At 44.6% G+C, this 16,408-nt stretch overlaps 1 protein-coding gene and 1 pseudogene across 4 annotated transcripts in view; one reads left to right on the top strand and one right to left on the bottom strand.

The window, feature by feature from the left end:
• UBE2O (ubiquitin conjugating enzyme E2 O) overlaps positions 1–16,408 on the top strand; it is a 58,500-nt gene that overhangs the window by 19,186 nt on the left and 22,906 nt on the right. The window contains exon 1 of one of the 4 annotated variants that reach the window (XM_036900215.2): positions 9,013–9,581. The exons of the other annotated variants lie outside the window; for them this stretch is intronic. Within the exon in view, the coding sequence (XP_036756110.2) occupies positions 9,573–9,581 (9 nt within the window). The 5' untranslated portion in view covers positions 9,013–9,572. Of the gene's footprint in view, positions 1–9,012; positions 9,582–16,408 lie in introns of those variants that run through there. 4 annotated transcript variants of the gene reach the window in all.
• Positions 3,731–8,580, bottom strand: LOC130683638 (60S ribosomal protein L32-like; annotated as a pseudogene).

Here is a 16,408-nt window from a genome sequence, read left to right as displayed (position 1 = left end):
TTGAATGTAAGTACTTTTCAAAATTGAGGTTAAAGATTTCTGGTTGACGTGCTTCAGGTAAACATGGTAGATTGGATACATCCATTCATTTCCACTTTCTCCAGAAACCCTTCTAGAATGACAGTTAAATAATTTTTTAAACATATGAACACATAAGAATAACAAATGGGAGAGAAGACAACAGACAAAAGATTTCAAGTTTTGGGAGATGGAAGGTGAGCAAAGGCTGAGCTGAGCAGAGGAGGCAGGAGTGCTGGTGCCTGTGGAGACTAAGGAGAAACACCATATGGGGAGCGAGAAGCCTCCGTTTGAGCCTCCAGAGGGATTGGTTGGGAGTCTGTAATGGGAGATTAAACTCACTAAGTTATGTTGCCGCGTGTACAAACCAGACAGTGCTCACTCCCTCAGCCCACAGAGAGACTCGTGATTGAGGTATCCCACGCACGGCTAAGGGCAGCATGGCATGAACTGCAGGGGGGTTCATGAAAGTTTGTACGCTGAAAGTGGAGATCCAGCTATGTCCCCTGCCTGCTCCCAAGGTGCTGAGACCTGGCAGGAGACATGGGATTGGAGGATTCCTCTCTGGAAAAAAACAAGTGTCAAAGACAGAGCTGCAGTTGCTAGCATTTTGGCTGTCCCTCAAAGCAGAAGCTAGCTTCTACTCCTGCTGATTTTCTGTGGCAGCAGCCCAAAGCCTTGCTAATGTTCACAAAGCTCCCATCATCTTTTTATGTCTCAGCTTTTTTTGTTTCACTTTTTATTTTGAAGTAATTACAGAGTCACAGGAAGTTGCATAAATGGTACAGAGGGGTCCCCTGCACCCTTCATCCAGTTTCCCCCAGTGGTTCCATTACCGCAGACTCTATCAAAGCCAGGAAATTGACGTTGATACACAGTGTGTGTATGTGTATTTCTATGCCATTGATACACAATGTGTGCCTGTAGTTTCATGTAACCAACACAGCAGTTGATAGAAAACTTTTCCATCACCATAAAGATCTCCTGTTGACCTATTTTGAAATGGAAATGGACAGCCAAGGATGCTGAGCATATTCAGAAAGCTCCTAAACTGAAGGGTAGAAGCTAGAACAAAGAGAAAGACTTAATCAGAGGAAAGAGAGTTGATACTGACAACAGAAGAAACCCTCAAGATACAGTGAATATCTTCAGAGAAATGAGAGCTAGTATTTTGTCAATGAAATAGAACAGGATGCTACAAAAATACGACAAGAAAGAGTTCTTAGAACTTAAAAGCATAATATTAGGAAGAAAAACTGAGTTGACAGAGACTCCCAGGAGATAGGATAAAAACAGTGACATGTAGGAAATCTATAAAGAGAGAAAGGAAAAACGAAGGACAGAATCTGTACCAAAGAAATCAGAAATGTTTACAGAATTGATGATCACTGGGCTCCAGGATGGTGAATGGAAAAAATCCTAACTGGCACATTGTAAATTCCAGAACTCTGGGGGTGAAGCTTCCAAAGGGAGACCACAGGTCACATACAAAAGATTGGGAATGAAGACGCATCAGATTTTTCAACCTCCTGGGAAGCCGGAAGGCAGTGGAATGGATTTACAGTCTAATATGGTAGATTGAGCTAATGAAGAGCCACACCTACTACAATCACTTAGAAACGCTGTATAAAATATAATAAAAATTTAAAAATATTTAGCTGAGCTTATAAAAAAGAAAAGAGATAGCAAGAAACCAAAATCAAGAAACCTCCAAACCAGAACAGAGTAGGTCTCCTAATGTCACAGCAGCTCTGGCGGTGTTTACTGGGCCCTAAAATTTCCAGCAATAATAGTTTGGATTTTAGCTGACATATATATAGAACTGAAATATAAATTCTCTCAAAAGGCTAGTCCCTGGAATAAGGATAAAAGGGAAGTAAGAAAATCTCCCCCAAGGGGTAAGAGAAATGGCCATGAAATTTGTCATCTCACAGTCTGAAGTTTTGAGGGAAGTCTCTCATAAGCAATCAAAACATCCAAGTTTGAAGTCTGTATATATAATCCCCACGTTTCAGGAAACCCCAAGCTAGCACCAGGCTGGTGATACCCCTTGGAGCTCCTTGCAGAAAGAAAAGCAAAACTTTCATAGAATGAGCCTTCCACAGTGCAAGTCACTTGGAATCCTATGATCTCCACACACACTAAGCTTATGCCAGGAAATTACTAAACATGAAGAAATTATAAGCAAGAGTCACCTGTTTTAACAAATAGGAGGATTGTCAACATGTAAAACATCAGATAATAGAAGAGAGTACAATACAAATGTTTAAACTGATTGAAGGTCTAGAAGAATAAACAGAAAAGAAGACAATACATTTAAAAGGGGGCTATTTTTAAAAAGAACCAAGTAAAACTTTCGGAATGAAAACTGATCATCAAATTAAAAACCCGGTGGAAATGTTAAATAGCAAAATAGGCATACCACAAGAATTATATGAATTGGAAAATAGATCTAAAGAAGTAGACATGAGCACAGAGGGATGAAGAGATGGTATGTGAGAAAGAGAAGTAACAAGCCCAAGCACAAGAGGAGCCAACCTGTGTCTAATGGGAAGGGGGAAAAATAGCATCTTAAAATCAGTTGAGAGAAAAAGATTTCTCCCAAGGTTCAACAGTGAAACTCAGCAGATGTCTAAGCAGTAGACAGTAGAGGCCAGCCCGCAACAGGATTAAAATCTTCAGCATGCTAAGGAAATAAGTGTTGGCTTAGTTTTCAGTAAGCAGCTTATCACTCAATTGTGAGAACAAAATAAAGGCATTTTCACAGAAAGAAAAAACTGAGTTTATTCACTAACAGACCTTAACTGTACTTAAGGAAGAAGGAAACTAAACACAGGAGAAAAGAGAGAGACAAAAGGAATGGTATACAGACATCAGAAACATGTGGGTAGATATAAATCAGTACTAACTTATAAAACAGTGATCATTACTAATTTGGGAAGAATTAAAAACTAAAATCCTGACAATAGTGGAAATAAGAGGGGAGATGATTTGAATGAACACATTCTGAGATCTTTGAGCTGTTTGGGAAGAGTAGGAGAGACACTGATTTGTCTTAGACTTTCTGAGTCAAATAGGCATATTAAAATGTTGAGGGTAATCACTGAAAGAACAGAAATAGGATTGAAAGCTTCCGAACTAATAGAGGGAAATATTCTGAATTAGAATATCTAGTCATTCTTCTACAAAAAAAAGAGCAAAGAGAAAGAATGGGAGATAGGAAGCCCTAAAAGTAATAGAAATAAATATATCTGCAAGGATCAAAATGAATATCAACAGAGCAAATGAGCCAGTTAGGATAGAGGTTCTTGAGTCAGCAGACTATAGCGCAAAGCCCTCAGCATCCTGAGGGCTTTCATACGCAACCAAATTGCCCATCACTTAACTCCTTTCAGGCCTGCAAGGACTGAAAAACAGTGTGCCTCCCACGGACCTTTTTTCTGGAAGCTGTTGGGAGGTGCGCTTCACCAAAACAAGGGAGTTTTCTGCGATCCAGGACACCACACACACACACACACACACACACACACACACCACTCTTTAACTCAGTAGGCTGCAAAGGAAAGTCCACACACACACACACACACACACACACGCACACACACACACCACTCTTTAACTCAGTAGGCTGCAAAGGAAAGTCCACACACACACACACACACACACACACACACACACACGCACACACACACCACTCTTTAACTCAGTAGGCTGCAAAGGAAAGTCCATGTTGGAGAAGCAGGGTGGAATTCTGCAGAAGGAAGATTGCCAAGAAAGAGAGTCAAAACCCAGAAAACACCTGTTGGATTATTTGAACATGTTTGGAAAAGTTATAGATAGATTTTTGACAAAATTATTAATATGTACAAAGGTTGAGTATATATACAGTTGAGTATGTACTAGTGCCCCTTGGTTCTTGTAGCTGTGAACTATATTTACTCTTACAACACATTTATATTGTTACAGTCAATGCAATAGAACTGTTGGAAGGATGGGCTCTAGGAAAGGGGTTGTCAGGGGAAGAGTTAGAAATGGGAAGTCAATAGATAATGCCTATAATTTTAATAAATTAGGTATTAGAGATACAAGCATACTGTTTCTATATATCACTAAGAAATTATGAATTTACCTCCAGGGACCACGATTGAGACAGGAATTTGGGACTGCTTATTTCATGTTGTTTAGCCTTTTGGAACTCTTTGATTTTTTTAAAGAATTTATTGTTTTAAACCAACACTTTTCAATAGAAATACAACATGAGCCACATACTTAATTCAAGATTTTTTAAAGTGGTCACATTTAAAAAAGCAAAAAGGAACAGGTGAAATGAATTTTAATATATTTTGCGTAAGTCAACATAGGTCCAAGATAACCATTTCAACATTTAACAAATATAAAAAATATTAATGAACATATTTTATGTTCTTCATGCTAAGCCTTTGAACTCCTGTCTGTGTTATAGCACATTTCCATTCAGACGTGGGCGCATCTCAAGTGCTCAGCAGCCCAGTGTTGCCACTGGCTTCCTTGCTGGACAGCACACGTCTGACCCCACAAGGTGAGAGAAGTATGGTTCCCTGAGGGACTTCAGTGATGTGCAGCTCTGTACCCCAGGAAGCCCATTCTGGAGGGTGGTTCCTGTCCCTGGTTTCTTCCTTTTACCCAACCATCCCTCCTTTATTTATATATTTATTTATTTATTGAGGTTTTACAGCCTTATTAACACACATACAGTGTGCACACAAGCTGTGTATTTATTGTCTTCACTGCGTAGCCTGGCATTGGGATTGGTGATTCTGATGGCCAGCTGGCTGCTCTTTCCACAATGACTTTGCAGGTCTTGGAGGGGATGTGAGCATTCTCAGCACAGTAAGATTCCTTACACATCAGCAGCACTTAAAGTTCCTTGACCTTGTGGACCAGGCGTTCCCCGAAGCCACTGAGAAGCACGTGCTTCCTTTTGTTGCTCCTGTAACCAGTGTTGGGCATCAAGATCTGGCCCTTCCATCTTCTACCCACCCTATTGTCAGTGCCTCTGCGTTTCTGCCAGTTAATGCTTAATTTTGACATACCGGTCTGACTGGTGCTGGATGAACTTCCTGGTCCTCTCTTTTATGATCTTAGGCTTCACAAGGAGGGGTCTGAGGGCAGCCGTGACACCAGGTAGGAGATGGATCTGTACTTAACGTTCTCCACAGACATTGAGAATTGTTCAGCATTCTCATGAAAGTCATAGACTTGGAGGCAGACGTCACGCTCCTGGGCTCCTCCTTTCTGTCCTACAATTTGTTTCCCTCTTTTCTCATAGGTCCTGTTTCTAGCACTGCTGAGTCTTCTCAGATTTCTCTGCATTCTGTTAGTGTAGTGATCAATACTGGGCTTAATATTGTTGAACAGTGACAAAGCAGAAAGGAAAGGGTGCCTCACCTTTACAGGTGGCATTTCTTTTCCCATCACTTTTGGCTGTGCTTGCTTGTTCTCCCCAAACAGCACAGTCGTTGGTTTTCAGATGGCAGTCGCTTGTGCTGTGGTTCTTCTCTGCAATGCATGTGGCAAGCCCTGTGCCCTGGAGTCCTGCAGGTACTCCCCTGCAGGCCCTTAGCTGTAGGCATCTCAGAACTTTGGCCCCGGCGAGGGTTTGCAGTTTGTCCAGCATGCACAGCCTCTGTGTGCTGGAGCCATGGCTTCCTCCAGCTTGCCTGTCATGTTTGCCTGGGGCTGTTCTGTACACAGTGGACTGTCACTGATGGGTCTTAAAATGAGTTTCAGTGCATCAAACTGCCCATGTATGGGAGCAGAATGGGCCATGTCATCCCCAGTGCCCACCTATTGGATGTCTTCCTTTGGCTGGAGCTGATACCCCTGCTGGGTTTCACCTCCTGCTGCTCTGGGTGAACTTCTGCCCCACCTTCAACCTTGGAGGCTTGGCCTCCATTAGTGTAGTCTTAATTGAAGGAACAAAACTAAATTAGTCCCTGCCAGACTGAATTGCAAGAATTCATGCTCCTGGATTAAGATGGATTCTGAGACCAGAGGAGAGACAATCTTTCTGTGGTCACCTGGCAGGCTTCTGCAGATGAGAGTTTTCAGTTCCGTACCCATATCTGCCTTACATCTAGCAAAATGTGGAGAACAGCAGAGAAGAGTTTTCCCAACTGCTAGACCTCCTACCCCAAAACCATTTCCATGGATCTTTTATCATAATACCAGCCCACCCACACGCTTTGTGTTTAGTCCTTAGTTAAATAAAAAATGTGCTCACCTATGTATGGATGCCTTAGAACAATACGTAGGTTGCATCTAGGCAGACAGGAACCTCCAAAGATTTTTTTCAGCTGCATTCATAGCCTCCAGAAGTTATGCTTCTCTTGGCTTTGCAAGCATCAAGTTGAACTTGCAGTGTTTAAAGTAAAGGTAGAAATATTAATGTTTTAAAGTCTTTCTTAAACAGTAATTCTACCTGGATTCTTGGAACTCAACCCTCATATCAACCAATAGAAAGCTGTGAAGTTGTTTGTTTAAGTGCACTAACACTGATTTGTTTTGAAGCTGTTGATAATCCCTCCCTCCTATTTTTTCTTTGTCCTATTTTTTTATATAACTCTTCTGAGAATCAGGAAAGGTCTGTATAGCCAATGGATTTCTCCACCAACTACACACACAGTACTCATGAGGCATCTTTTCCTTGCTTCTGTCCCCACCTTTCCAAAAAAGAAACTTGGTTTCATAAAAGCCACCATTGTGTAAGTCTAGTCTTAAAGCTCAGAATGAAGGAAGTACATCAGGGTGAAGATGAGCGAGGAAAAGCGGCGTCTCCCATCCTCAGCTTGCTGACTGTTCTCAGCCCCACCCTTCCAAGGCCCTGGAGAGGGTGCTGGCCCACAGGCCCCAAGCACCACATGCGCAGTGGCTATGGACACCCATCAGAACTGTCATGTTAGACTAATAGGCTGCCGGTGGTGGGGCTTAGGAGCTGAGCCACTGGGCCAGGATAAGGCCCATAGGAAGTGTGCTGGTACTTGTGCGCCTACTGTGTGAGCACTGCATCAGCTATCAGAGGTAGAGGTGTAACCCGACCCCTGCCCTTGAGCAGCATGTGGTCTGGTTGGGGGGCAGCTCAGTATTAACAAGTGGTTGCCCATTGAAGGTCTTTTGCTGGGAATTGGCTGGTCACAAATGAGTTTAAAGCAGGACGCAGGTGGGAGCAAAAGCAGAGGCCCTTCAGTGCTGCCTGCCACCAAGAGAAGGTGGCAGGTCACTTGGGTAACAGATTCTGGGTTTGCTGTTTGGAAGACTCAACCTTCTAGAGGTAGTGGTGTTTCTGAACTGAGAGCCTCTGCTGTGGAGGTCCTGGGCCCTGGGTTCCTGCATGGATACCGTGCCGTACGCTGTCTCTGTGGGTTACCTCTCAGGCCTGAATCTTCAACTCTCCCTTGGCAGCTTCCCGCCTGACCCTGTGCTAATGTCTTAAAAAGAGGCCCTTTCTGCCCAGTCCCTCCCACCTACCTTCTCCCTTGTTCCTCCTTTCAGCCATAGTTCCCAAAGGAGCTGCAGCCCTCCCATCCCTGTTGCCTGGATGGCCAATCCTCCAGCCCCGTTCACTCTCTGGGATCCTTGAGCCCTGGTGGCCATGGTCCTGGGTCACTTAGCAGCACTGGGCATTGCAGTGGGCATTGCTGACCACCCTCAGCTGGCCTTTGTCTGCATTCCATGGGTCTTCCTCCAGCATCTCTCTGGAGTCTCCTCAGGTGCACCCGCTTCCCCAGTGTGCATTTGGCCACTCTCTATGTTCCAGGCACTGTGCTGGGACCTGATGGGCAAGCAGTGCCTGTCCCCAGGAGGTTCCCATTCTCATTGGCGGACAAATGGTAACAAATGCAGGGAATGGCAAGTGCTGTGGAGGAGAGGTGGGGGTGCAAGTAGAGAATGAGGAGGAGTGGTTTCCAAATGGGCTGGTTGGAGAAGGCCTTCTGAGGAGGTGACATCTGAGCAACGACTTGAGGGCAGCTATTTGGAGCAGATGTAAAGGCATGATTGCTCCCTGTGGCAGCCCATACTTCCCCTAGCCTGGTGCTTGTCAGTATGTAATCGCTTAGTGAACAGCCTGTCCTCCCCACCCGTCTCTTGTCTTCCCATGTTTCTTTAGGATCAGACACAGTGCCTGGCATCCTAGTGGGTATTTAGTTTGTTGAATGAGTGGAAGGATGGATGGATGGACATTCTACAGTTGAACAAGGGAGTAGCATATAATAAATGTCAAGGAAGCAACCTGTTGGGAGCCCAGAGTTTTCTATAGGGCAGGCTGTGTCCCTGCCAAGGCCCAGTAGAGGAGAGACAGGACTGGAGCTCAAGCCCGAGAAAAGCAGGTTTGTCTTAAGATGCCTCTGTCATACACTTTCCCTGCACAGTTCATGTAACAGCCTCTGTGTGTCCTCTGCTGTTTCAGGAGAGTTCAGCCTGCTGAAGAGTGAAGTAAAAGCTGAAATAGTTGGGAAAGCATTGAGGAGAGCATGAGAGGGCCTGGGAGCTGTCATTTTTGCTTACCTGCCCAGTGTGTTTCATGGCGTATTACATGTAGGCAGGCTGTCAGAAGCATTGCCGCAGCCTGCCTTCCCCCTCAGGTGGCCGGGCTGGCCCTCAGAGGAAGGACCACAGCAGAGCCCTTGAGATGTCTCCCTCTGTCACTGTCTACCTTCACTTAGGATTGGCGGTTCTTGAGAACACCTGGATACAACCTGCCAGAATGGGAAGGATTTTTCAGACTTCCGGTCCAGCAACCTGTTGGCCCAGATAAGACAGATAGCAAAATTGTGAGATGTTTATTCCATAAGAGGTGTAATGTGTATCCGAGAAAGCCCCCACGCTTCTCGGCCAGGGCTTCCAACTCCCCGGGGCACCCGCCGTAGTGCCTTAACGCCAATGGCTGCTGTTTTTGGAGACCAGGAAGTAGTGGCCCAAATCGTGTTCTGTGCTCTGGTGGCTTAGATGCGGATGACACTGGTGTTTCAGTCTCAGGAGGGGGTGGTGCCTGTAGTGTCAGTCACAGACTGACAGATGACTGTCATTTCATTTTGCAGTGTTTTTTTATGCTTCGAACAGCTGTGGGGCACTTTTAGCTGTGACTTTCCTATTTCCTGTTAGAGATAAGTCTGCAACACCATGAGGCATTTCCTCCTCACCCCTCTCGCCAGTGGGTGGCAGTGAGGCCTTTCCACTTGCCAGCCCTGCCACCTACCATGAACTCAGCCCCCAGATGGGCTGCTAAATATTTGCGCTTGATTTTATTAGAAGTCTTTGCTCAGAAGGCAGGTGACCTGATCCTGTCCTCATCTAATTCTAGAGACATGGTGAGGAAGGGAGGAGGTGACTGGCGAGGTTGGTGCTGGGAGTGCTCCTGCCATGTCTGCTGACTCCTGGCGGGCCAGCCTGTCTGGAACTCTCCGTGGTGGTGCTACTGATGGCGTGGGTCAGGCCAGTGTGGAAGGTCACCAGGTTTGGAACCACCTGGCTGTCAGGACCATCATTGAAATACACAAGACCCTGGCCTTCATTCAATGCCAGGGGTCTGTATCTACACTTTCTGCTTGGCTTCCTGTGCCTATACTGAGCTCCTGCTTCTCTGGGGAAAATAAGTGTTTGCGGCACGGTCCACAGTTTGTATGGGAAGGATGTAGTTTAAGAATTGAGGAAAGCAGAGAAGCAACAGTGTTTGACATAGTTACTCAGGGAGGATGGTGAAACCTGCCCGCCCCTGTGGGGTGGATCCCCCTGCCTGCCTGTGGTGGCTGAGCTGTGTGTCTGGGGAGGGGTGCAGGAGTCTGTTCTGTTTTCTGTGCTCTGGGCTCCCAGGTATGATGAGAACAAAACTCCACAGAAGACCAGCCACCCTGCTCCCCACGCATCCCACTCCTATTTCAGTGGGGACCTGGCCCCTAGGAAAGGACCCACCTTGGATCAGGACTCTGGTGTGTTATTTATACTGCCTTCTCCTACCATATTTGCATTTTTAAAAATAGCAGTGCTGAGTGAATCCCTTTCAGTGCAAGCCTGCTTTGGATTGCTTTGGAAAGTAAGATGAATTTTGCAGAGTGTGGCTATTGATTAGCAGCTGATTCTCAGTGCTGGGAAGCGTGGCCGGAGCTGCAGATGTTCAGGGTGGAGGGGAGGCTAGATGTCATGGGCCACTGCAGGCAAAAGACCTCAGCCCTTTGCTGGCTGAAGATTATGTCATTTTTCTGTGGGTTCCAGGTGGGGAAGGTAAGGAAGAGGGGAGCAGGAGCATCTGTAAGCCAAGGTCCTGGTGGCCATCTTGGAGGGTTTAGTCCAGGCTATAACACACCCTTTCTGCCAGAGCGATTCTTTCTCTGAGTTCTTAAACAAGGAGAACCACATGTTAGGCACCAGCTTGTTACTGAGCAGAAACCCAGCTCTGAAAGTCAGTTCCCTTGGCCACAGAACAGGCCTGGGAGCTGCCTTCCTGCCTGGATGTCATTAATTTGTCAAAACCATGTCCCCCAGATTTCTGAGGGTGCATGGTGACAGAGTCTGTCCTTTGCTGCCTTAGCAGCAGCTGGCCAAGTCTAGGTCCCTTGTCTCTTTGTTAGTGGGGTCTCATGCTAAAAGTTGTCCCAGAGCCTTGGGCTTGGTTCTTGGCATCTGTCTGGGAACTGGTCTAGACCAGGGTCTGGGCCACCTGAGTAGAGGTTGGTCAAGGTGGGGGCATGGTACCTGTGCATCTGTTTAAGGGTTGAAGCACGGGAGGAGTATGTGGGGGAATACTGAGGGGTGGGTACCCCGTAAATCTCTTTGTTAATTAATCCACCGTACTTTGTGTCTTAATCCCCAGATTTATATCATTAAAATTTTTTGAAATTAAAACCAAATGTCCCTAAGTAATTGGGGTTTGATTTTCTTTTAGAAGAAAGGGAAACTTACTGGTTGAAGTAGAACTGTTTTAACCAGGCTGACTATTGGACTTTCCCAGGGAACATTAAGAAATAGATTTCTGGCTTCACCCAGAGATTCTTTCAGTGGTTTGGAATAAAAACTCGGGAATGTATTTTTAAGGAGCTCTGAGGATTCTGATAAATAGCTGCCTTAAAACTTAGTTCTCCCGGGTAAGATTCCTCAAGGGAGGAACAACCTAAGACAGGCACAGTCGCAGGGGGGCCATCAGGTGAGAAATTGGGGATCAACAGAGGTGAGGCTTAGAACCTCACCCCCCCTGTTTTGAGAGAAATCTTCTGCATCCGTGGATGTTTTGTTGCCCTTGTCTAGCTTGGATTAATACTTAGTCTATAGGCACAGACCTGATCATCTACATTTGCCCTCTGACAGCACTAAACTATGTTTTCTACCTTTATCTTTCATCTACCTACCACTTCAGCATTTTATTAAAAATAATAATAATAATAATAATAAGGGAGAAATGTGGGATTCACATATAAATCAAGTATAAAAATCAAACAAATAATGATAATTGACCCAATTGTTTAAGTTCATGAAGCGTGATCAAAACCGAAAGTTTCTGTGATGACTGCCCTTGCACTGTTCACAATGTAAGAACTTATTCACTATGTAAGAACTTGTTCACCATGTAAAAACTTGTTCGTTATACTTCAGAAGATTGGAGACTTGAGAATTAGGCTTGGGGTTGATTAATGATTGTGCATTGAGTCCCCTATACAGAATTTTATTGTTGTTAACAACCATATGATCAATAAATATGAGAGATGCCCTCTAAAAAAAAACAAAAAACTGAAATCAGTCAAAGGGAGAAATAAAGTTTAAAACCTGCTTATTGCTTAAAAAAAAAAACTTAGTTCTCCTTAGTAGAATTTGTGCCTTGTATCGAAAATTACCGAGTATCATAATTCTTCCAAGTGGTAAAGATAACCTCAAGACAAATGCTGGGCATAGAAGCCACAGGGCATAAATCTGCAAAGAAGTAAAAAGCTAACCTTTTCAAACAATATGGCTTCTCTCTCACTTACCAACTTTACATTTCCCTGTATGGCCCCAGAAGATGGCTGGTTAGCCAGAGACAGGTAAGATTCCTCAAGGGAGGAACAACCTAAGACAGGCACAGTCGCAGGGGGGCCATCAGGTGAGAAATTGGGGATCAACAGAGGTGAGGCTTAGAACCTCACCCCCCCTGTTTTGAGAGAAATCTTCTGCATCCGTGGATGTTTTGTTGCCCTTGTCTAGCTTGGATTAATACTTATTCTTTAGGCACACACCTGATTATCTACATTTGCCCTCTTACAGCACTAAATTATGTTTTCTACCTTTATCTTGCATCTACCTACTACTTCAGCATTTTATTTAAAAAAATAAGGGAGAAATGTGGGATTCACATATAAATCAAGTATAAAAATCAAATGAATAATCATATCTGACTTGATTGTTTACAGTTCATGATGCGTGATCAAAACCGAAACTTTCTGTGATGACTGCCCTTGCACTGTTAACCATGTAAGAACTTACTCACTATGTAAGAACTTGTTCACCATGTAAGAACTTGTTTGTTATACTTTAGAAGATTGGAGACTGTTGAGAATTAGGCTTGGGGTTGATTAATGATTGTGCATTGAGTCCCCTATACAGAATTTTATTGTTGTTAACAACCATTTGATCAATAAATATGAGAGATGCCCTCTCAAAAAAAAAGAATAGTGTTGGTTAAACTGGTAGGACTTTAGCATGAATAAAATCAGTGGCATAAAAAAAAAAAACTTAGTCCTCTTCCCAGGGGACCTGTCACGGCTGCCTCTATTTTTCTTCACACTCTTTTGCTATTTCAACACTGTTAAATTAAATAGCTAGACTTCCTCCACTCTGTTTTTATGGGACCATTTGTTGGTTTCCAACAGCTGCCCTTCAAAGACCAGTACAGTTGTGTGTGGTCAGCCGCACCACCACCTCGCTGTTGCTGACGTCTAGACATGGGTGTCCTGTAGTTCAGGTAAATGTTGATCTCCCACTCTCAGCAAATGTGTCTCCCTTCAGGTTTGTGAAAGTATGACTTCTGGCCGAGAAGTCTTCCTTCGTGGGACCTAGAGGAACCCAGAGGAAGGAAGGAAGTTTCATGCTTAATTGTACAGAAAAGATCAGGAAAGGCCAGGGTCCTGTGTCCGGTGTGCTGGTGTCTGCTTTCTAGTTACCCCTTCTCCCCTGACACTGCAGGGGCACCCGGGGACAGTGTGGTGCAGGGAGGCTCTCCTGTGCTTGAAAGGGGACTGTAGCAAACTCCAGCACTTCCCAGCTCTGTGACCACCCCCTGCACATGGTTTCCTGTCTGAAATGAGAGACCTCCCACCTGAGGTGGCTCTGGGCACTGGATGAGGTCTGCGAATCTCTCAGACCCTCCTCCCTCTTCTCCCTCTTCTCCCTCACTGGAGACCCTGCCTGCCCCCCACTTGGCCCAGCAGGGCTGCTTCCGCCTGCACTCCTTAGCCCCGGGAAGCACTCTGCCAAGGCACACTAGTAATAGCCCCACAGACCCAGCTCAGAGCACCCTCTCCACACTCTGAGTCACTCTTGGTTGTATCTCCTCATCACTGTGGGTTGGTGTGTCTGTACTCATTAAAAGGGGGCGAAAGACACTGATGAGAGAAATAAAAGAAGACACCAATAAATGGAAATACATCCCATGCTCATAAATAGGAAGAATTAATATTCTCAAAATGACCATCCTGCCTAAAGCAATCTACAGATTCAGTGCAATCCCTATCAAAATACCAGCGGTATTCTTCAATGAACTAGAACAAATAGTTCTAAAATTTGTATGGAACCACAAAAGACCCCGAATTGTCAAAGCAGTCCTGAGAAGGAAGAATGAAGTTGGGGGGATTATGCTCCCTGACTGCAAGCTCTACTACAAAGCCACAGTAATCAAGACAATTTAGTGCTGGCACAAGAACAGACCCATGGATCAATGGAACAGAGTACAGAGCCCAGATATAAATCCAAGCATGTATGGTCAATTAATATATGATAAAGGAGCCATGGATATATAATGGGGAAATGACAACCTCTTCAACAACTAGTGTTGGCAAAACTGGACAGCTACATATAAGAGAATGAAACTGCATTATTGTCTAACTCCATACATAAAAGTAAACTTGAAATGGATCAAAGACCTGAATGTAAGTCATGAAACCATAAAACTTTTAAAAGTTTAAAAGAAGCAAAAATCTCTTTAATGTAAACATGAGCAACTTTTTCCTGAACACATCTCCTTGGGAAAGGGAAACAAAAGCAAAAATGAACAAATGGGACTACATCAAACTAAAAGGCTTCTGTACAGCAAAGGACACCATCAGGAGAACAAAAAGGCATCCTACAGCATGGGAGAATATATTCATAAACAACATATCTGACAAGGGGTTAACGTCCAAAATATATAAAGACCTCACATGCCTCAATACCCAAAAAGCAAATAACCCAATTGAAAAATGGGCAGAGGATATGAACAGACACTTCTCCAAAGAAGAAATTCAGATGGCCAGCAGGCACATCACTAATTATCAGGGAAATGCAAATTAAAACCACAATGAGCTATCACCTCACACCAGTTAGGATGGCCACCATCCAAAAGCCAAGGAACAACAAATGCTGGTGAGGATGCAGAGAAAGGGGAAGCCTTCTACACTGCTGGTGGGAATGTAAATTAGCTCAACCATTGTGGAAAGCAATATGGTGGTTTCTCAAAAAAACTAAAAATAGAAATACCATTTGACCCAGGAATTCCACTCCTAGGAGTTTAACCAGAGAAAACAAGATCCCAGATTCAGAAAGGCATATGCACACCTATGTTTATTGCTGCACTATTTACAGTAGCCAAGATATGGAAGCAACCTAAGTGTCCATCAGTAGATGAATGGATAAAGAAGGTGTGGTACATATACACAATGGAATATTATTCAGCCATAAGAAGAAAACAGATCCTACCATTTGCAACAGCATGGTTGGAACTAGGGGGTATTATGCTCAGTGAAATAAGCCAGACAGAGAAAGACAAGTATCAAATGATTTCCCTTATTTGTGGAGTATAACAATGAAGCGAAACTGAAGCTACTCACAGACTCCAAGAAGGGACTAGTGGTTACCAAAAGGGAGGAGTTGGGGAGGATAGGTGGGGAGGGAGGGAGAAGAGGATTGAAGAGTATTATGATTGGTACACATGGTGTGTGTGGGGGTCATGGGGAAAACAGTGTAGCACAGAGTAGACAAGTAGTGGCTCTGTGGCATCTTATGCTGATGGACAGTGACTACAATGGGTTGTGGGGGGGACCTGATAATAGGAGTGAATGTAGTATTTTTCATGTGAAACCTTCATAAGAGTGTATATCAATGATACCTTAATTTAAAAAAAGGAGGGGGGCAAGAATGTTGACCATATAAACAAGAGGATGGTTATGCATAAGATTTCATGTGGGTTTTCTTGAAATAGCTCCCCTGATATGCCTAAAATCGCTACAATTTATAGAAGACTTCTTCATAATGGCATCTAAAACAAGATGCACCCATACAATATTGTATCTTGTTTCAGTCTTTGTAAATGTTATTTCATGTGTTTTTTTTCTCCAGTTGAGCTAAAAGTTCCTTGGGAAAGAAACTGTCCACCTTCTGGTTCAGGCTGTGCCTGGTGCTCCTGGACAGGGCTTTCTTAGGCCACATGGACCAGGGACATGTTTTCCTTTAGCCAGCCTGCTGCACGGTAGTGGATCTGTGGGTCTGCACACTTCAGAGGCACTGCCCACATAGCCCCTGGGAAGGGACAGGGAGAAACCAGGGCCCCTGGAGACTTGGCAGGGCCCAGAGCTGTCCAGCCCAGGGTTGCTGTCCCAGATGAGGCATCTGACATCCAGGGAGGTGTCGGGACTTCCTCAGTGCATGTGGTTGGGGAGGGGCAACGTTCTGCAGGACCTGGTTCTTGTGCCATCAGGCTTCGTGTGGCCATCTGCGGCTTCAGCCTCTGTGCCCATAGGGCTGGAAGGAGTCTTCCTCCCAGTCTCTGATTCTGCCTTTTCATTTTTGTAAGTAAGTAGTTCTGAATCAGTAAGCTATTTTATCCCGAGATGAGTTACTGCAGATGAGCTCTGGGAGAAATATTGGTGGGGAGGGGTGGGCAGTCAAGGTTTTTAAGACTTAATGATCAAAGCAAGAGGTGACATAAGCCACCAGGAGCCATTGGGTTTGTGCCAGAGTCACCAGGCCAGTTGGTGCCAAGTGATGCCCAGTACCCCAAGAGGTACTCATTTCACCTGCTTTGAAATAGTAAGCACAGGTGTTTGAGAAACAGGCAGAGGTTGGCGTGATTCAGAGAGGTTGTGTTTCTTCCCCATGGGCCTCTTGTACCTGGCCTGCCCCTCTGGACTCAGGTGTA

Source organism: Manis pentadactyla, chromosome 4, assembly GCF_030020395.1.
Source record: "Manis pentadactyla isolate mManPen7 chromosome 4, mManPen7.hap1, whole genome shotgun sequence".
NCBI classification, from domain to species: domain Eukaryota; kingdom Metazoa; phylum Chordata; class Mammalia; order Pholidota; family Manidae; genus Manis; species Manis pentadactyla.
The sequence above is the reverse complement of the archived record's forward strand: the minus strand, read 5'-3'. Positions and strand labels throughout refer to the sequence as shown.